The sequence below is a fragment of the Rhinopithecus roxellana genome, chromosome 6 (assembly GCF_007565055.1).
Source record: "Rhinopithecus roxellana isolate Shanxi Qingling chromosome 6, ASM756505v1, whole genome shotgun sequence".
Classification (NCBI taxonomy): domain Eukaryota; kingdom Metazoa; phylum Chordata; class Mammalia; order Primates; family Cercopithecidae; genus Rhinopithecus; species Rhinopithecus roxellana.
Window position 1 is genome coordinate 107,893,735 of NC_044554.1, and position 20,280 is coordinate 107,914,014.

Consider the following 20,280-nt stretch of genomic DNA (forward strand, 5'->3'; position numbering starts at 1 on the left):
GGGCCACTGTGCCCTTTTGCTCTAAGCCCTGCACTCTGTGGCCTCAGGAGGAGCCTGCTTGGAGCCAGCTTCCTGCCCCTGTGAGTGGGGCAGCAACTCCTTCCCGCTGGGGTCTGTGCTGCAGAAGGAGTGCGGGAACTGGTGAGTGGGGAGGTCACCTTGGGGGGCACCTATTGAAGAAGCACTGGGCCAAGCCCAGCATGTGGCTGATCCCAGGACGCTGTGTGCTCAGCACGTGCCAGGAAGGTCAATGGCATTGTGGGGGTGACGGTGGCCACTGTGAGGAGCCGGTGCCTGGCTGTGCAGAGGGAGAGGCCCTGTGCCAAGAGAATGGGCACTGTGTGCCCCATGGGTGGCTTTGTGACAACCAGGACGACTGTGGCGATGGCTCTGATGAGGAGGGTGAGTGTCTTTGCTCGTGTGTGGAAGCGACAGGGTTGGTCAGTCCTTGCACATGTAACTGAGTTTCCTGGGGCCAAGGCAGCTGTCCTGGAGTGGCTTCTTTAGCTGCTGCTCCCATTGCCAGGGACTATCTGTGGCTTGGAGGGATGAGGGGAAGAGAGGGTGTTCTGGTCCCTCTGGGGTTCGGGGCTTCTCTGGGCCCCTACAGCAGCGTCCTGAGCCTGCCTGCTTGCCCCGTGCTAGGTTGTGCCGCCCCAGGCTGTGGGGAGGGGCAGATGACTTGCAGCTCCGGCCACTGCCTGCCCCTGGCCCTGCTCTGTGATGGCCATGATGACTGTGGAGATGGCACAGATGAACAGGGCTGCCCGTGCCCCCAGGGCTTGCTGGCCTGTGCTGATGGACGCTGCCTGCCCCCGGGCCTGCTCTGTGATGGTCATCCTGACTGTCCGGACGCCGCAGATGAGGAGTCCTGCCTGGGTGAGTTGTCCCCACCCTGGAAACCAGCCCACCTGGCACTCCCTTACGCAAGGCCCATCTCCTCAAGAGCCCCGACTTCGCCTCCCCGCTCCTTTGCCACGTTCCTGCTATGAAGTTGGTCCTCAGGGTGTGGGAGTTGGGGCACCCCAAACAGTAAGAGTACAGAGCAGTGCCCCAGGGCCAGCTCTTCTTTTCTGGCTGCAGGGCAGGTGACCTGCGTCCCCGGGGAGGTGTCCTGTGTCGATGGCAGCTGCCTGGGGGCCATCCAGCTGTGTGATGGAGTCTGGGACTGCCCAGATGGAGCCGATGAGGGGCCGAGACACTGCCCCCTACCTTCTCTGCCCACGCCTCCTGCCGGCACCTTGCCTGGCCCCTCCCCTGGCTCCCTGGACACTACGCCAAGTTCCCTGGCCAGTGCTAGCCCTGGTGAGTCTCCTGGAGGGAAGAGGTGGGAAAGCTGGTGGCCAGAAGCCTGGGGGAGAGGGGCACGGAAACCTCGGAGAGACGCATTTGTGGCGCTGCTCTGGCATGGGAAGGAGCAAGGCACAGTGCGAGACTCCCGAAGAGGCTGGAGTGAATGAAGCGGACGGCGTTTGCAAGAGTCTACACTCTTTCCGGGCGTTCAAGGCCTCCCTCCCAGCTGCAGGGAGTCTCATGGAAATTCTTGACCCAGGGGAGAGCTTTGGGAACACCAACAGGGCAGCAAAATGCAGGAGGGATTGTTCTCGGGAAGGGGCTGCAGGTGGGTTAGGGCCGGGCCCAGGAAACGGCCAAGGGACTTGGAGCAGGGAGGGCAGCGGCGGCAGAGGTGGAAGGACTGACCTGGGCGCAGTTGGGATGGGAAGGGCGCTCGCCGGCGGAGGATCCAGCGCGCACGCTCCCCGCAGCGCCGTCCTGCGGCCCCTTCGAGTTTCGGTGCGGCAGCGGCGAGTGCATCCCGCGGGGCTGGCGCTGCGATCAGGAGGAGGACTGCCCCGACGGCAGCGACGAGCACGGCTGCGGAGAGCCCTGCGCGCCGCACGACGCACCCTGCGCCCACGGCCCTCACTGCGTGTCCCGCGAGCAGCTGTGCGACGGCGTGCGGCAGTGTCCCGACGGCTCGGACGAGGACCCCGACGCCTGCGGTGAGGCTCCCGCGCCCCCCGGCCGTGCGCAGCCCCCAGCTGGCCAAGCCGGCTGGCCCACCTCTTCCCGAGCACCACCCCCACCTTCGCCTCCTGAGGTACAGGTGGGCGCGGCAGCCAGAGCGATTTAGGTTTGGGGGCATGCGAGGCTGGGCCATGTTTGCGTTCCTTTGATCTTTTTCGTGAAACTTTATTTGAAATGTTTTTGCCCTCCCACCTAGGCCCAGGGGAGAGAAGAAAGGGGCTTTGTCTTTGCCCACACTTGGCCAAGAAGGGATAAGAGGGTGGGCAGAGGCTCTGCGGGGCTGGGGAGTGTGTCTGTTTGGAGGGGTCCCGCCATCAGCGTTTCCCCACCAGACCTGAGCACACCCTTTGTGTCACTGCAAGCCAGCCTTTCAGGTCCTGCCTACCTCCCCCTAGAGGGAGCTGTGCACAGGCCCCAGCTCCTCCCAGGCTGGCCTGCCCTGCCGCCTCCCATCCATCTTCCTGCCCCTCTGCAGGGAGAGGGCAGGAAGGGACAGGAGCAGAGCAGGACATCTCATGGTGCCCGCAGGCTCCACCCAGCTGCCTCCGTGCCCTGGCCTCTTTCCCTGTGGTGTGGCTCCGGGGCTGTGCCTAACCCCTGAGCAGCTCTGTGATGGGATCCCAGACTGTCCCCAGGGCGAGGACGAGCTGGACTGCGGTGAGGACCCTTTGTTCCCTAAGGGAGGCCCTGCTGGCTGGGCCCGGGACGCAGCTCACACTCCCTGCTCACTGCGTTTTCTCTCCTCTTCTTTCCCAGGGGGGCTGCCAGCCCCGGGAGGCCCCAACAGGACAGGGCTTCCCTGCCCAGAATACACCTGCCCCAATGGCACCTGCATAGGCTTCAAGCTGGTGAGGGTGGGAGTGGGTGGTGGAGGCGGCAGTGCCATGTTGCCCCCCAGCACAGGAGCCCTCACCCCACTCTCTCCCCAGGTGTGTGATGGGCAGCCTGACTGTGGAGGGTCAGGGCAGGCAGGCCCCTCCCCAGAAGAGCAGGGTTGTGGGGCCTGGGGCCCCTGGAGCCCGTGGGGACCTTGCAGCCGGACATGTGGGCCCGGGGGGCAGGGCCGGAGCCGGCGTTGCTCCCCACTCGGCCTCCTGGTGCTACAGCACTGCCCGGGACCTGAGTACCAGTCTCAGACCTGCTTCACAGCAGCCTGCCCAGGTGAGGGGCTGGGGTGGTGGGGCCTGGATAGAGGAAGGGAGAAGAAGGCCACTAGGCCTTCAGCCTTCACCCATGGTCCCCACTGCCTGCCCTGTCCCCCCGCCTTGCAGTGGACGGTGAATGGAGCGCCTGGTCCCCCTGGTCTGTGTGCTCTGAGCCATGCAGGGGCACCATGACGCGGCAACGGCAGTGCCACCCACCCCAGAACGGGGGCCGCACCTGCGCTGCACTGCCCGGAGGCCCGCACAGCACCCGCCAGACCAGTGAGTGAAAGAGAGGATGGCACTGCTGGTGGGAGGCCATCACCTCCGCAGAGCTCCCTTCCCTGACCTCTGACCTCTGCTTCCGGCTTCTCTCAGAGCCTTGCCCTCAGGACAGCTGCCCCAATGCCACCTGCTCTGGGGAGCTCATGTTCCAGCCCTGTGCCCCCTGCCCACTGACCTGTGATGACATCTCTAGCCAGGTCATGTGCCCACCTGATCGGCCCTGTGGCAGCCCAGGTAAGGGGGCTCTGGGCCCAGGCGCTGGCTCCAGGGTGTGGGTCTGTGGCGACAGCCCTCTGCATGGAAGCCTCATCCTGGGCCCCCTCTAGGCTGCTGGTGCCCAGAAGGGCAGGTGCTGGGCAGCGAGGGGTGGTGTGTGTGGCCCCGGCAGTGCCCCTGCCTGGTAGATGGCGCCCGCTACTGGCCCGGGCAACGCATCAAGGCCGACTGCCGGCTCTGCATCTGCCAAGACGGGCGGCCCCGACGCTGCCGACTCAACCCGGACTGTGCTGGTGAGGCCCTTCCCTCGGGGTCCCTAGTCCTCTCCCTGCACATCCACCCTCCTTCAGGCCCACCTCCCAGCTGTGCATCCACCACCTCCTTCAGGCCCTGACTCTTGGCCCTCCCTCAGTGGACTGTGGCTGGTCCTCCTGGTCGCCCTGGGCTGAGTGTCTGGGCCCCTGTGGAAGTCAGAGCATCCAGTGGTCCTTCCGGAGCCCCAACAACCCCCGCCCCTCCGGACAAGGTCGCCAGTGCCGTGGCATCCACCGCAAGGCACGCAGGTGCTCTGTTCCCCCCCCCCCCCCACTGGGGCACCTGCAGGGACCTTGACCCGCACCCCACCTCCCACTTAGGAAGCTTCCTGTGTGCCCCTTCCACATCTACCACACAGCCCCAGTTTGGAACCCCTGCCCTGTGTCCCTACCTGTCTAAATCCCAGGAATCCCAGAACCTCTTTGGGGACTGCTGGCTCCCCCTTCTCTAGTTTTATGCTCTCTAGGTCTTGAAGGTGGGTAGACGGAGCCTGCAAATGTAGCTTCACAAACTCAGCTTGAATTCCTGGGCTGAGGCTTGCAGGGGGCTATTGCCATAGCTGCCTCCCAAGCCCCCTCTGGGACCTGCTGCGCTGGCTGCAGTGTTGGCACAAATTGCTTCCCTGACCTTCTTCTGGGCCAGTTGCAATGTCTCAGGTGCAGAGGCAGAGTGGGCTTATAGGGTGACCAAATGTCTCAGTTTTCCCAGGACTTTCTCAGTTTTATCACAGAAAGTCCCAAGTCCCAGGGATGTCCTCAATCCAGGCAAACCAGGAGAGTTGTTTACCCTGCGCAAGCCCCGTCACCAGCTCAGGGATATCCTTCCCTTCTCAGGTGCCAGACGGAGCCCTGTGAGGGGTGTGAGCACCAGGGCCAGGTCCACCGTGTCGGGGAACGCTGGCGTGGGGGCCCCTGCAGGGTGTGCCAGTGTCTGCACAACCTCACCGCACGCTGCTCACCCTACTGCCCGCTCGGCAGCTGCCCCCAGGTGAGGGCATTGGACTGTGTGGTGGGCAGAGCTGGAGGGGTGTGGAGGCTGGTGGAGTGGGTTGGAGATAGGCAGGTGGCCTGACCTCTGTGCCTCTGCAGGGCTGGGTCTTGGTGGAGGGAACGGGAGAATCATGCTGCCACTGTGCCCTACCTGGTGAGTGTGCCTGGGGAACGACAGGGAAGCCCCAGGGGGAGGACAATTGGTGGGATCGCTGAGAGGGAACTGGGGCACTGAGCGGAGGTGGCTGGATACCCCAGCCTCAGCGTGGCGGGAAGCCTGAGTTCTGCATGCCAAGGGAAAGAAGGGACCTCAGGGTGGGAAGGCTTCTCTCTGCCCTCCCTCTCCATCCGCCTTGCCTTCCTGTGCTTTGGGGGCTTTCTGCCTCCCACATGGTGCCACCTTTGAGGTGTTCTCTTTCCTCTGGTTCTGTTCAGATCTGGTTGCTCTGGTTGCTTTTCTTTTCATCTTAGAACAGCCAAGACAAAGTTAAGTTGGACTTTTCAAAAGTATCTTTGCCTGGAAATGAATTATAAATGAAATAGGAAAATACAAAGGCTTGAAATGGATGCATTTATGGGTCCAGGTTTCTCTCTTTCTTTCCTTCCTTCCTTCCTTCCTTCCTTCCTTCCTTCCTCCTTCTTCCTTCCTTCCTCCTTCCTTCCTTCCTCCTTCCTCCTTCCTTCTTTCCTTCCTTCCTCCTTCCTTCCTTCCTCCTTCCTTCCTTCCTCCTTCCTTCCTTCCTTCTTCCTTCCTTCCTTCCTTCCTCCTTCCTTCCTTCCTTCCTCCTTCCTTCCTTCCTTCTCCTTCCTTCCTTCCTTCCTCCTTCCTCCTCCTTCCTTCCTTCCTCCTCCTTCCTTCCTTCCTCCTCCTTCCTTCCTTCTTCCCTCCTTCCTTCCTTCCTTCCTCCTTCCTTCCTTCCTTCCTTCCTCCTTCCTTCCTTCCTCCTTCTTCCTCCTTCTTCCTCCTTCCTTCCTTCCTCCTTCCTTCCTTCCTTCCTTCCTCCTCCTTCCTTCCTTCCTTCCTCCTTCCTTCCTTCCTTCCTTCCTTCCTTTCCTTCCTTCTTTCCTCCTTCCTTCCTTCCTCCTTCCTTCCTTTTCCTCCTTCCTCCTTCCTTCCTTCCTTCCTTTTTCCTTCTTCCTTCCTCCTCCGTCCTCCTCCTTCCTTCCTCCTTCCTCCTTCCTTCCTCCTTCCTTCCTTCCTTCCTCCTCCTTCCTTCCTTCCTTCCTCCTTCCTTCCTTCCTCCTTTCCTTCCTTCCTTCCTTCCCTTCTTTTTTCCTCCTTCCTCCTTCCTTCCGTTCCTTCCTTCCTCCTTCCTTCCTTCCTTCCTTCCTCCTTCCTTCCTTCCTGCTTCCTCCTTCCTTCCTCCTTCCTCCTTCCTCCTTCCTCCTTCCTTCCTTCCTTCCTTCCTCCTTCCTCTTCCTTCCGTCCTTCCTTTCGCTCCTTCCTTCCTTCCTTTCTTCCTCCGTCCTTTCCTTCCTTCCTTCCTCCTTCCTTCCTTCCTTCCTTCCCCTTTCCTTCCTTCCTTCCTCTTCTTCTTCCTTCCTCTTCCTTCCTTCCTTCCTCCTCCTTCCTTCCTTCCTCCTTCCTTCCTTCCCTCCTTCCTCCTCCCCTCCTTCCCTCCTTCCTTCCTTCTTCCTCCTCCCCTTCCTCTCCCCTCCTTCCTTCCTTCCTCCTTCCTCCTCCTTCCTCCTTCCTCCTTCCTTCCTTCCTTCCTCCTTCTTCCTTCCTTCCCCTTCCTTCCTTCCTCCTTCCTTCCTTCCTTCCTCCTTCCTTCCTTCCTCCTTCCTTCCTCCTCCTTTCCTTCCCTCCTTCCTTCCTTCTTTCCTCCCTCCCTCCCTCCTCCTTCCTTCCTTCCTTCCTCCTTCCTTAGTTCCTTCCTTTCTCTCTCGCTCTCTCTCTCTCTCTCTCTCCCCCTCCCTCCCTCCCTCTCTCTCTTTCTTTCTTTCCTTTTGTTTCTTTTTTTTGAGATAGGGTCTCACTCTGACACCCAAGCTGGAGTGTAGTGGTGCGATCTCGGCTCACTGCAACCTCTGCCTCCTGGCTTCAAGTGATTCTCATGCCTCAGCCTCCCGAGTAGCTGAGGTTAGACATGCACCACCATGCCCAGCTAATTGTTGTATTTTTAGTAGAGACAGAGTTTTGCCATGTTGGTCAGGCTGCAGCTTTCTTATCCTAAAAGTGCATCCACAAGTTGCTGAGGTTAAAACAGAGCCAGCATACTCAGTTGCACAGGTTGTTCACCGTGCAAGTTAGCTGTGATTGGGGCCTAGACTCCAGCCCACAGAGCTGCTTTCATCCAGAGGCAACCCCTTTCTAATGCCCATGAGGGTGCCTTTTTGGTGTCAGCACCCCTGGGTTAGGAACTGCAGTTGCTGGGTCCTGGGCTGAAAATAGTTTCAGGCTGGCAGTTTTACTCTATGTTCTCTAAATACTCAGCGGACGTGAAAGCCCCCGATTCACACCAAGGGAAGGAGAAGGGACCTTTCCCAGCTAGGAAGTTGTTCTGGGAATTCAGCAGGGAGAAAGTGCTCAAGAAGTGGGGAGAGGCCTGAGTGCTGGGCCAGGAACTGTGAGCCTCTTGGTCTCTGTCTCCTAATCCTGAAGTCTCCTCCCACAGGAGAGAACCAGACAGTCCAGCCCATGGCCACTCCTGCTGCAGCTCCGGCTCCCAGTCCCCAGATCAGATTCCCTTTGGCCACTTACATTCTGCCTCCACCAGGAGGTAAGGGATGTGTGCAGTGCCCTGCAGTGCTGAGAGGGGCCACGCTGCCCAGGGATTATCCAACCTGGGAGGGGAAACAGGCCCTCGGGGACATCCTCCTTGTCCTGCACGTAGTGGATGGTCATCCTAAGGATCTGGGAGTCATCCTATCTTAAGTTGCCTCTCTTGACTCTTCCCTCCCTGGGCCAAAGTCACCCGTGTGAGCCTTTCACATCCCCTAGCTCCCCGTGCAACTTCCTAACCATGTCCCTGAAGACTCCTGCCACCCTCTGTCCTACCCTACTCCAACCTGTCTCTCTCTTCTGCACCCAGACCCCTGCTATTCTCCCCTGGGGCTGGCAGGACTGGCCGAGGGGAGTCTGCATGCATCGTCCCAGCAACTGGAACACCCCACCCAGGCTGCCCTCATGGGGGCTCCTACCCAGGAGCCCAGCCCTCACGGACGGCGCGCTGGAGGTTATGCTTACGCCAAATGGCACACTCGGCCCCATTACCTGCAGCTGGACCTGCTTCAGCCCCGGAACCTCACTGGTCAGTGAGGAGGGCAGTGCTTGAGGGGGAGGCAGTGATGATGGGGCGGGGGCAGGTGTAGCTCCTTCAGCTCTGACCTCTGCTCTTGCCCTGACCCCTCCCTCCCCAGGCATCATAGTGCCAGAGACTGGCTCTTCCAACGCGTCTGCTGCCAGCTTCTCACTCCAGTTCAGCAGCAATGGTCTACGCTGGCTTGACTATCATGACATCCTGCCTGGCATCTTGCCCCTGCCCAAGGTACCACCCGCCCAAGGCCGATAGGGCCAGCGGCCCACCATGCCCTTTTGTAGGTTCCATAGTCTTTGTCCCCAAGGGCCTTCCAGTCTCCCCGAGGGGCATGGCCTGCATTCGATGCTTGTTGAATACCTGGTGAGTAGCAGGGACTGTGCTCTGTGGAGCTGAGGCTTGGGTGCCACTGTCACATGGATGCTGGAAACCATCCAAGTGGCTCAGACTCAGGGCAGGTATGTGAAGCCTACAAGGGAGAGAGGGTGGGGAGACACCAAGTTCACTGAGGGCCTCTGGGAGCCCAGACCCACGCAGGTCTTTGTGGAGAGCAGCCTGGGCACAGCCCTCCCCTCAGGGGGTTTGCATCCTTCCCGGAGACAAACCGCACGAAGCGGTAGGAGTCAGTCCATGCTGTGTGTTAAGTCTTAGCTGTTTCAGGAGCACCCGCTCTGTGCCAGGTGCCGAGCCAGGCCCTGGGGACACAGCAGTGAATAGGACCTGGCCTTTGCCCTCAGGGCACCTCCAGCTCAGCAGGAGGAGCTCAGTCCAGGACCAGCTCCCTCCAGCCTTGAGAGCCCAATTCCTACTGCCAGGGTGGGGGGCATGGCTCTGGGATGGCCATGAAAACTGGGGAAACAGTGGGGTCACTCAAAGTCATGAGGTCAGCCTGAGAAAGAGGTGAAGCTCAGTCAGCAGCATCCTCTGCCGGCAGCTTTTCCCTAGACACTGGGACGACCTGGACCCTGCCGTATGGACTTTTGGCCAGATGGTGCAGGCGAGGTTTGTCAGGGTGTGGCCCCGCGATGCCCACCACAGCGATGTCCCCCTGCGGGTGGAGCTGCTGGGCTGTGAGCCAGGTACAGGTTGCACAGGGGTGGCAGGGCAGGAGAGAGAGGGGCCATGGGAGGAGCCCTCAGCCGTACGTCCTCCACACAGGGTCCCCACCGGCACCTCTGTGCCCAGGGGTTGGACTCCGCTGTGCCAGTGGTGAGTGTGCCCTGAGAGGGAGCCTGTGCGACGGTGTTCTGGACTGTAAGGATGGCTCGGATGAGGAGGGCTGTGTGCTGCCGCCTGAGGGCACTGGCAGGTATACTGTGGCCAGCTGTGTGTAGCTCACGCCCTTGGCCTGGCCTTCGAGGGGACAGCCATGTGGGAGGGGCCCAACACTGCCTTCACCCCCCAGGTGCCCAGACTCTGCATGCTGAGGAGCTGCAGCTGGGTGCCTTCAAGGCCCTTTCCCACCTGGATTCTAGGATTCCCTGCCTTTCTCATAGTTGATTCAGGGATTCTCCAGGTGTGGGCCCTAGACCAGCAGCATTGGCAGCACCTGGAACTTGTTAGAAGGGCAGGTTCTCGGGCCCGCCCAGACCTGCAGGGGTGGGGCGCAGTCATGTGTGTCTTACAAGCCTCTCAGGTGATTCTAACCCACTGGTCAAGTTGGAAGCTACTGTTGGGAACATCACCTTTGTCCAGCCTCAGTGGGCAGAGTCCTTCCTGGATGCCCACCCCAGCGAAGACCCCAGGCCCAGCAAAAGCACACTGACGCCCCTGCCTGGAAGCGGGGCCCTGGCGCTGGGAGGCCCTGGAGCCCTTCTGGTTATTTTTCTCCCCAGATTCCATTCCACAGCCAAGACCCTGGCCCTCTCCTCCGCCCAGCCGGGACAGCTGCTGCACTGGCTCAGGGAGGTGAGTGTGGAGCCTTGGGCCCAGAGGGTGGAGTGAGGGTACAGGGACCTCGCCTCCCGGCCTCACCGGCCCTGCTCCTGCACCAGCTGGCGGCATCTCCCCTCTCCGCAGCGTTTCCTCCTGTGTGTTCCCTGGTACTGCTCTCAGGAGGCTTCCCGGTGCCTGGCAGAGGGCTGAGGGCTGGGGCAACACAGAGATGCAGAGATGTGCAGGCAGAGCGAGGGCCCAGAGGGGTTTGGGGACAAGAGAAGCCTGAACCTCTGATAGGGAGCTTATGCCCACAGGGTAGGCACCAGGGCATCTGGTGCTCAGAGCCGAAAAGAGCCCTGTGCCCGGGTCCCCAGGGGCTTCCGGGACAAGACTTGAGGGCTGGAGAGGGGTGTCTGTAGTGTGGAGAAGAAGGCGGGGAGCATCTTCCTACCTGGAATAGCCTGGTCAGGAACCCAGAGTGTGTGGGTGGGGTAGGGGGGGACATGTGCACTGGATGGGGGAAGGGGAGTTTGAGGGGCAGGAGCTGAAATGGATCACCATGGTGGGCTGCTGAGAATAAAGTCCCTGAGCTCCTTGAGGGCAGTGGGCTGGTGCCTGGAAGCGCAGTTGCATCCTCAGCTCTACCCTGGGCTGCGGGGGAGGAAGATGGACAGGAAGCAGTGCTGGGACTGTGAGCGCCCAGGCTGTATCCTCAGGGGATGGGAGCTGCCCTCAGGGCCTGGGGCTGTGCAGGGTGCTCAGCCCTCTCCCTCTGCAGGGCCTGGCAGAGACTGAGCGCTGGCCTCCCGGACAGGAGTCCCCCACGTCCCCAACAGGTGTGTGCACAGACTCCAGGCCCCCTCCCCAAACCCTTGTCCCACCTGTTCTTCCAGAGCCAGGGGCAGTTACAACTCAGGGGTTCAAATCCCCTTACCCCTGACTTCCCCACAACCGAGAAAGTCACAGAGTTGGCTCAGGGAGGAGACACTGGTCACTTTGGACATGACTAGGTCCTGCCTCTGCCCACCCCCTGGGATTCCAAGGTATGTGGGCTACAGGTAGGCAGGGCGGGTGGCTCCAGGCCAGCTCCCAGGACTAAGCCTGTGCCCTGTAATGTGGCTGCCTCCCCAGATGCCTGGTCAGGACATGTCTCCCCCATGGGGGTGGGAGGCCACTTGACTGCAGCCTGCACTCCCTCTGCTCACCATCCATAGAGCCAAGCCCCCTTTTCTGAAGCATTTGCTGGCAGCAAATGTCTCTTAAGTGGGCACGGGGGTTGGATGTGGTCATGAAGTTGGCGTGCTCCTATATAAGAAAGGAAGGGGCTCTGCCTGGTTGTGAACCGGCCTCCCTGGAGCTACCTGATTATTCACCTCCCTGCTAGCCAGCAGACAGCTGCCTCCTAGAGGGCCTGCTGTCCTGCAGGGATGGGGGTCAGTAAGAGGGCTTTTGGTGTGGGGGGGTTCCTGCCCTCATTTCTAGCCCCTATGGGAAGGACCTGGGTGAGGCTTGGGGCAGCAGGGGCTGGAGAGAAAGGAGGGTGAGGGCGCCAGGGCTGCTCTTTCATTCTGGCTCATCCTCCCCTGTGCCTCGCCGTGCCACCTGCCTGGGCCTCAGCTTTTCCCCATCTGTGACACTAGAAGGCCTTATAGACAACTGTGGCCTCTCCCTGTGAGTTCTGATGGAAGTTATTCGGAACCTGGCCGGACTGTTTCTGTGTCTTTTGTGAAAAGCAGACAAAGCAATTGATTCTACCCCACAGATCCGTAACATGCAGACCCATGGGATACATTCTAATTTCATTCTCAGTCTGGTTCTAAAAAAAAAAAAAAAAAAAAAAAAAAAAAAGGCTGTCTTTGAATGCATCTCTTGCCAGAAAATGAGACTCTTAACTCTTTTCACTGTAGCTGCCAGGAAGCCCAAAATCAGTTTGTTGTTGTTTGTTTACAACAGAAGCAACGAACTCACCCTGAGTCTATGGTAGTGTTTACTCCCTCTGCTGCTGTGTTAAAATGACCTCAGTTCTTTCTCTCCCTAAATATCTTATTTTATGGTGAGTTTGAACTTGGAAGTTGCCATGTGTTTCTTCTTGGGAATAGAATAAAAATCTCAGATCAAAACAAGTCTTCTACTTTCAGCCAAAGCCCTTCTTGTGCTCCTTGGATTTTTTTGATCCGAGGCCTCTCAGAAGGCGGGGTGTGGTCCGCAGTACCTGTGATTACTTTGTACCACCCAGAAGCCTGGGATACCCTCTCAAGGGCCCCCATCTTCCTTTCCTGGGAAGGGGAGCTGGGTAAGCCTCACCTCCCTCCACCTCCACCCACAGAGACAAGACCTGTGAGTCCTGGCCCAGCCTCTGGGGTACCTCACCATGGGGAATCCATGCAGATGGTGACCACCACCCCCATATCCCAGATGGAGGCTAGGACCCTGCCACCAGGTATGGCAGCTGTGATGGTGCTGACCCCACACACAGTGACTCCAGCGACCCCTGCTGGTAAGACGCCAAGCCCTTCTACCTGTGTGCAAAGCCTCTGTGAGTCCACCTTCCTTGTGAGGGGGACAGAGGCCCTTTGTTCAAGATCACACAGCTCAAGGTCATTTTGGGGAGGACCCAAGTGTCCTAGCCCAGTTTACCCTTTTTCTATTATCCCAAGATAGGCAGGGTGAGGAATAGCAGATGCCAAGAGGAGGGAGGTTGGGGGCTTCAGGGAGGTGACAAAGGAGAAAGGATAGGGCAGGCCAAGTGACTGGTCAGCCAGCTGTGGTGGTGCCCACAGGCCAGAGCGTCGCCCCAGGGCCCTTCCCACCTGTGCAGTGTGGCCCCGGCCAGATGCCCTGTGAGGTGCTGGGCTGCGTGGAACAGGCGCAGGTGTGTGATGGCAGGGAGGATTGCCTCGACGGCTCCGACGAGAGGCACTGCGGTGAGCTGCTGGAGGGCCTGCTGTCCTGTGGGTAGGGGGTGGCACTTATCCTTCAGTGTAGGAAAGTGTCTGCCCTCGTTTGTAGCTCATATTGGAAAGGATCTTGGAGAGGCTTGGGCAGCAGGGAATGGAGGGAATGGGTAAAAACAGGAGGGTTGTGTGTCTTTGGGTATGGTCAAGATGGGGAATAGAATAGGCCTTGGGTCTCAGTCTGTTTTATAAAACCTGTTTGACCTTTGAAGAGACTCATCTATTTACTCACCCATCCAACAGTCTACCTACCCCTCCATCCATCCATCAGCCACCCATCTTTCCATCTACCCACCCTCCCATCCACTAACCCACCCACCCATCCATCTATCCATGCATCCATCCACCTACCCACCTACCCCTCTATCCATGTATTCATCAGCTACCTATCATCCATCTGTCTACTCACAAATCCATCATCGATCCATCCACCCATCCAGCCAGCCACTATGCATCTATCTACCCATCCATCCATCCATCCATCCATCCATCCATCCATCCATCTAAATCCACCTACCTAACCCTCTATCCATGTATTCATCAGCCACCCATCCAGTCAGCCACCCATTCGTCCATCTACCCATCCATTCATCAATCCACCCATCCATCCTTCAATTTATCCATCTATACATCAGCCACCCATCCATCCATCCACCTACCCATCTATCCACCCTTCCATCCATCCATTTACCCCTCTATCCATTCGTCTGTCAGCCACCCATCCATCCACCCATCCATTCATCCATCCATCCACCTGACACCCACCCATGGATCTATCAGCCACCCATCCATCCACCCATGGATTCATCTACCCACCCCTGTATTCATCCATTCATCGGCTACCCATGCATTCACCTACTCACTCATCTACCCATCCATCCATCCACTCACTCATCCATCCATTCACGCCTCTACCCATACACCCATCCATTCATCCATTCACCTACCCATCTATCCACCCATCTTTCCATCTACCCACCCATATATCCATCCATTCATTTATTCATCCATCCATCCATGCAAAGTAGATCACTGTGATCAATGCTTAGTCTTCCAATCATGACCAAAGAAATCAAATGCTAATCACAAGAATGGCCACACCAGGGAGTATACATTCAGAAAGAAGGTACCTAAGCGTCTAGAATCTCTGTGTGAGAGCTTGTGTAGACCAAAGACTCCATGGTCTCACCAATACATTGTGGAAGGAAGCCTGCTCTGGGCATGGGATGCAGGAGGCATTAGTAGGAAGGGGAGGCCAGGGACTCCAGTCAGCAAGCTCACTTCGGCTCTTGGCCTGAGTTAATGGGCTGAGTGTATCATCCAGCCAGGAATCTACTTATGTGGCTCCCTTCTCTCCCTGCCTTGTGAGCAGCAAGCACTGTGCCCTTCACGGTGCCTACCATGGCCCTGCCTGGGCTTCCAGCCTCAAGGGCCCTCTGTTCCCCAAGCCAGCTGAGCTGTGGCAGCGGGGAGTGTCTGTCTGCTGAGCGGCGCTGTGATCTGCGGCCTGACTGCCAGGACGGCTCGGATGAGGATGGCTGTGGTATGTGCCAGCAAGGGTAGGGGCAGCCCTGAGGGCCCCCTCCTGCATGAGCCCCTCTGAGCCCCAGCCCCTATTCCCCTGCAGTGGACTGTGTGCTGGCCCCCTGGTCTATCTGGAGCAGCTGCAGCCGCAGCTGTGGCCTGGGCCTCACCTTCCAGCGCCAGGAGCTGCTGCGACCACCTCTGCCAGGGGGTAGCTGCCCACCTGACCGGTTCCGAAGCCAGTCCTGCTTCGTGCAGGCCTGCCCAGGTAACCCTGCACCCCAGCCTTCCCTCAGGAAAGCCCCTGCTCCCAGAGGAAAGTGGGGAAGCCCCCCATCCAGTCTCCTCAGGACCCTTCAGGTGGGAAACCTGGGGTGGGTTTCCATCTGAGACCCTCCCGGCCAGCCCTGCCCTCCTTTCCTGCCTGAGCCGAGACAGGTTCTTGTGTATAGCCTGGAAATAATGGTCATTCCTGCCTCAGAAGGCACTGCAAGGATTAAGGGAGATGACGTGTGGGGGTGTTTGGAGCCGGGCCTCAGATGTCAGCCGGCTGTGCCACTTGTCCCTGGGTGCCATGCTGAAGGCCTTGTCGCTCTTTTATTCCATCAGTCCAAGGGAGTGGCCCTCACCCACTTCTGTGCATGGCAGAGAGGGGCTCCCCATACAGCGGCCTCTTCAGCCCCACCCTGGCTCCTCCCCGGCTGTGATGGCCCTACAGCTGCCATCAGGGCAGCTCTCCCCAGGATCCCCGCAGTCCCAGCCCCTTCCCGGGGAGCAGAGCTTTTGTCCTGGGAGGCACCTAGAGCCCTTTCTCCAGGCACCTGCCACCTAGGGGAGGTTTTCTGGGACAGAAGAGGAGCTGTGGAGTGCCTGGGACAGGGCCCTTGGCTGCCTTGCTGGCCACTGCCCAGGCTGGGGAAGGAGGGGAGCCCTGGCTCCAGCCACTCTCTCATAGCCTGTGTCTCCTGGGCCCCTCCTGCTGGTCCTTCTTTCCCCAACAGTGGCTGGGGCATGGGCCATGTGGGAGGCCTGGGGGCCCTGCAGTGTCTCCTGTGGGGGTGGCCATCAGAGTCGCCGGAGAAGCTGTGTGGACCCCCCACCCAAGAATAGCGGTGCCCCCTGCCCCGGGCCCTCCCAAGAGAGGGTACCCTGCGGCTTGCAGCCCTGCTCAGGTGGCACAGGTAAGGGGGAGCTGGGCCGGGGGCAGGAAGAGAGCACTGTGGGCATGAGGTAGTTGGACCTCCCAGCACTCAGGCTCACCTGGTGCCCATCTCCCACCAGACTGCGAGCTAGGCCGTGTGTATGTGAGTGCTGATCTGTGCCAGAAGGGGCTAGTGCCCCTGTGCCCACCCTCCTGCCTGGATCCCAAAGCTAACAGAAGCTGCAGTGGGCATTGCGTGGAAGGTGAGGCAGACCTGGCCTGCAGGGAAACTGTGGGGTGCCCACCCAGGCCCACCAGCCCCCAGTCTCCAGCTTCCCCTCACTGCTGTGCCCCTTGGGACTGAGTGCCCTCTTCCACACACGCCAGGATGCCGCTGTCCCTCGGGACTCCTTCTGCATGACACTCGCTGCCTGCCCCTCTCTGAGTGCCCCTGCCTAGTGGGCGAAGAGCTGAAGTGGCCAGGCGTGTCCTTCGTCCTGGCCAACTGCAGCCAATGGTGAGGGCGGCTGCGCCAGGGAGGGCACTGTGCTGGGGTCTCCCCAGCCCTGACCAGTTCCTCAGCCTCTCCCTCCCCTGCAGCGTGTGTGAGAAGGGGGAGTTGCTGTGCCAACCAGGGGGCTGCCCCCTGCCCTGCGGCTGGTCAGCCTGGTCCTCCTGGGCTCCCTGCGACCGCTCCTGTGGCTCTGGAGTGAGGGCCAGGTTCAGGTGTGTAACGGGGTGGGTGGCAGTGTGAGAAGGAATGGTGGGGGCCAGGGAGGCAAGGAGCCAGGCCAGCCCTGAGGGGGCGGTAGGGGGAAGATGGTGGACAGGTGATGAAGGATGAAGAAGGCAGGAGTGAGGGCAGGGAGAGAGCAGAGCAGGTGCTGAGGGCTGCCTCTCTCCCCAGGTCTCCCTCCAACCCTCCAGCAGCCTGGGGAGGCGCCCCCTGTGAAGGTGACAGGCAGGAACTGCAGGGCTGCCACACAGAGTGTGGGACAGGTATAGTTGGGAGCCTGGATGCAGGAGCCCCCTCTTCTTCCTCCCAATTCTGTACCCTGGGAACACACAGGATGGGACCCACTGGCCACTCTACGTGGGGGATTGGTAACGCCTCTGCAGTCTGAGAGGCAGCCCTTGAACTGGCCTTGGTGGAGGGGCTTTGATGGAGAGAGGCAGACTCCCGCCCAGACTGCCCGGGCACCAGGAGCAGGTTGGCCTGGGTGGAGCAGACGACTGCAGAGCTGGGAGAGAGAGGTGAGGCTGAGGGTTTGAGGGAGGCCAGCAGCAGCATTTAGAGGCCAGATGAAGGTGCCAGATGGTTTCCCTCTTTCCACCCACCGGGTGCCCCTCAGACAGTGCCTGTGTCAATGGAGGTCTCTGCAGAGCAGGCCCAGCCTCACTGGTGTGCAGGGCAATGGGATGAGGTGGGCAAGGGGAAAGCAAGAGGAGTGGGGGAGGGGAGAGGGAAGAGAGGCAGGGTACATCCAGGGTCTGGGCCAGGATCTTGTAGTAGGAGGGAAAGAGGGGCCAGTGGGGAGTAGCTGGTGGGACATTGACAGTGTCCACAGGGACTCTTAATTAGTTTCTGGCATAGAAGGATCAGGAAGCGTTGATCTGGGGGAAACATGAGGATTTTTGGTAGTCCTTCCTGCTGAGGTGCTGTCCGAGTCCAGGAGAGAGATGTGGGAATGTAGTCGAGCCCAGGTTCACAGGAGGCTCCGTGCCTGGCTCTGGAGGTTGAGAAGTGGAGCTGGAGGCCGGGTGCGGTGGCCCACGCCTGTAATTCCAGCACCTTGGGAGGCCAAGGTGGGAGGACTGCTTGAGGCCAGGAGTTCAAGACCAGCCTGGGTAACAGAGAGAGACCCCATCTCTAAAAAAAAAAAAAAAAAAAAAATTAAAAATGTAGCTGGCCGTGGTGGCGCACGTCTGTGGTCCCAGCTCCTCGGGAGGCTGAGATGGGAGATTAGGAGGTAGAGCTTAGGAGGTAGAGGCTGCAGCAAGCTATAAGCATGCCTACTGCACTCCAGCTGACAGGTCCTGTCCTCAACCCCCCAAAACAGAAAAAAGGACTGGAGAAGGGGGGGGTCCCAGCAAGTGAGCTGAGAAGGGGCAGAGGCTGCACCCTGAGCCCAGAGCAGCCTCCCTCCTTGTGAGCGCTCTTCTGCCCACCTAGTTTCTCAGACCTAACCCAGGCTCCCTGACCCTCCCCAGCCCTGCCAGAAAAGGCCTTTGCACAAATGGCCTGTCCTGTTCATCCTCCGCAGAGGTGCTGGGCTGGACGCCCTGGACTTCCTGGTCCTCCTGCTCCCAGAGCTGCCTTGCCCCCGGAGGGGGCCCTGGCTGGCGTAGTCAGTTCCCGACTCTGCCCCAGCCCTGGGGATTCATCCTGCCCAGGAGAGGCCACCCAGGAGGAGCCCTGCAGCCCCCCTGTATGCCCAGGTACTCCTCCTCAGGCTCAGGTGTGGCTCGGACACTGGGGTGGGATGAGAAGCAAAGAAGAATGCCCCCTTGAGCCGGTTCTAGACACCTGGAGTGGGGGCCAAGGGTTGGAGCAAACCTGGCTGTTGTCCTTAAGCCTCTCCCACCCCAGCCATCACGCAGGAAGCCAGCCTGAGTGGTAGATGTTGGTGGGAGCTAGAGGCTGCAGTTAAGACTCTGCAAGCTACACAGCTCCAGCCCCACAATGCCCTGCCCTGGACTGTCTTTGCCATGCCGGTGTCTGTGACTCTGGATTGGGCTCTTCCTGGCAGTGCCAAGCATCTGGGGTCTGTGGGCTCCCTGGTCCACTTGCTCAGCCCCCTGTGATGGAGGCATCCAGACACGTGGGCGCAGCTGCTCCAGCTTGGCTCCTGGGGACACCTCGTGCCCAGGACCCCACAGTCAGACCAGGGACTGCAACACGCAGCCCTGCGCAGGTACCAGACTCTCTGCCTGTTTTGCAGCGGGCCTCCCTGGCCCAGCTCCTGGGGATTTTGACCTTTTCCCCACCCTCACCTTCGCCCATCACTGTCCTCTGACTCCAGGCCAGGTAATTCCTGGAGCTAACGGAGCCTGGGATTTCCTGTGTCTCTTCTAGCTCCCTGCCTCTCCCTCCTGCCTGGGACCAGGTCCCAGCAGCTGTAGCCCCTCAGCCCTTTGCTCTTCTTTGATGGAGGCAGGTCTCCTTCCCCAGAGAACAGGCTCCCTGAGGGAGTCAGACTGGCCTTCCTCAGGGCAGAACACACTCACGGCCAGAATCGTGGGGGAGCAGAGTTCGTAGCTTGAAGCTCCTGGCCCCTTCCTTACTCTCTCTCGTCCTCTGAGCGCTCCTCCTATCCCAGATGACTGGAGTCCTTGTGGTCTGTTTTCAAGAATATTTGTATTAAAATGGAGCCAAGCCATGACTGTGTACTGGTGCCATCCCAGACACTGGAGCAAAGCTGTGAGGGTAGGGGCAGGAGGCGTGGCTTTTTTGGCACACTATTGCCCGGCAGGCTGCTGCCCCATGCCCTGCTTGCAGGTTCCCTTCCACACCTCTGCCTCTTTTCCCTTCCCATCCCTTCCCATCCCTCCTGCCCCTGCTGAGACCTGCTTTGTCTTCCTATCCAGCCCAGTGCCCAGAGAACATGGTGTTCCGCTCAGCAGAGCAGTGTCGTCAGGAGGGGGGTCCTTGCCCTCGGCTGTGCCTGACGCATGGCCCTGGGATAGAGTGTTCGGGCTTCTGCGCCCCTGGCTGCGCCTGCCCCTCTGGTCTCTTCCTGCACAATGCTAGCTGCCTGCCCCGCAGTCAGTGCCCCTGCCAGCTGCACGGGCAGCTCTATGCACCAGGAGCAATGGCTCGCCTGGACTCCTGCAACAACTGGTGGGTCATAGCGTGGGGGCAGGGTGGGAGAGGGGCCAGGGATCCAGAGGTGGGCAGGTGTGGGCTCCCTCCCACAAACACACCCATGGTGGGGTGTTCCGTTCCCCAAACACAACACAGCAACCACGGGTGCCAGGCAGGGTCTTGGGAATACTAGAGCGAGTGGTCATCCCCATTTGACTTATGGGAAGATTGGGTCTCAGATCGATGGAGCGATTTATGATAGAACTAGAGATGGGAGGGGGTCTAACCTCTCATCACAGCTTTCTCTGGTTCTCTTTCCTGAATATAATTTCATACCCGGGATCCACTTGATTTCTGTTCAGAAACATTCAAGTGCCCAATACCCAAAGCTGACATCAGGACCTGCCAGCAGAGGGTGCTCAAGCCATTTCCCTCTTTTTTCTTTTTCTTTCACTTCGTTTCCTTCTTTTTTTTTTTGAGATGGAGTCTCGCTCTGTCGCCCAGGCTGGAGTGCAGTGGTGCGATCTCAGCTCGTTGCAACCTCGCCTCTCAGCTCACTGCAACCTCCACTTCCCGGGTTCAAGCAATTCTCCTGCCTCAGCCTCCCTAGTAGCTGGGATTACAGGCACCTACCGCCATGCCAGGCTAATTTTTGTATTTTTAGTAGAGACAGGGTTTCACCATTTGGCCAGGCTGGTCTCCAACTCCTGACCTCAGGTGATCCACCTGCCTCAGCCTCCCAA

General features: G+C 59.5%; 1 protein-coding gene across 1 annotated transcript in view; it reads left to right on the forward strand.

Annotated features, from left to right (window-relative positions):
• Nucleotides 1–20,280, forward strand: part of LOC104675265 (SCO-spondin) — a 58,211-nt gene that overhangs the window by 12,743 nt on the left and 25,188 nt on the right. Inside the window, 34 exon segments of the mRNA XM_030932768.1 lie at nucleotides 48–141; nucleotides 233–402; nucleotides 646–879; nucleotides 1,084–1,305; nucleotides 1,767–2,003; nucleotides 2,557–2,685; nucleotides 2,785–2,876; nucleotides 2,958–3,189; nucleotides 3,300–3,452; nucleotides 3,549–3,689; nucleotides 3,782–3,964; nucleotides 4,084–4,234; nucleotides 4,820–4,973; nucleotides 5,075–5,129; nucleotides 7,594–7,698; nucleotides 8,011–8,229; nucleotides 8,339–8,466; nucleotides 9,170–9,314; nucleotides 9,394–9,544; nucleotides 10,071–10,143; nucleotides 10,892–10,949; nucleotides 12,440–12,610; nucleotides 12,894–13,037; nucleotides 14,440–14,610; nucleotides 14,695–14,859; nucleotides 15,593–15,772; nucleotides 15,873–15,995; nucleotides 16,120–16,249; nucleotides 16,333–16,458; nucleotides 16,640–16,731; nucleotides 17,997–18,085; nucleotides 18,087–18,171; nucleotides 18,483–18,647; nucleotides 19,321–19,573. Coding sequence (XP_030788628.1) covers nucleotides 48–141; nucleotides 233–402; nucleotides 646–879; nucleotides 1,084–1,305; nucleotides 1,767–2,003; nucleotides 2,557–2,685; nucleotides 2,785–2,876; nucleotides 2,958–3,189; nucleotides 3,300–3,452; nucleotides 3,549–3,689; nucleotides 3,782–3,964; nucleotides 4,084–4,234; nucleotides 4,820–4,973; nucleotides 5,075–5,129; nucleotides 7,594–7,698; nucleotides 8,011–8,229; nucleotides 8,339–8,466; nucleotides 9,170–9,314; nucleotides 9,394–9,544; nucleotides 10,071–10,143; nucleotides 10,892–10,949; nucleotides 12,440–12,610; nucleotides 12,894–13,037; nucleotides 14,440–14,610; nucleotides 14,695–14,859; nucleotides 15,593–15,772; nucleotides 15,873–15,995; nucleotides 16,120–16,249; nucleotides 16,333–16,458; nucleotides 16,640–16,731; nucleotides 17,997–18,085; nucleotides 18,087–18,171; nucleotides 18,483–18,647; nucleotides 19,321–19,573 — 5,020 coding nt within the window.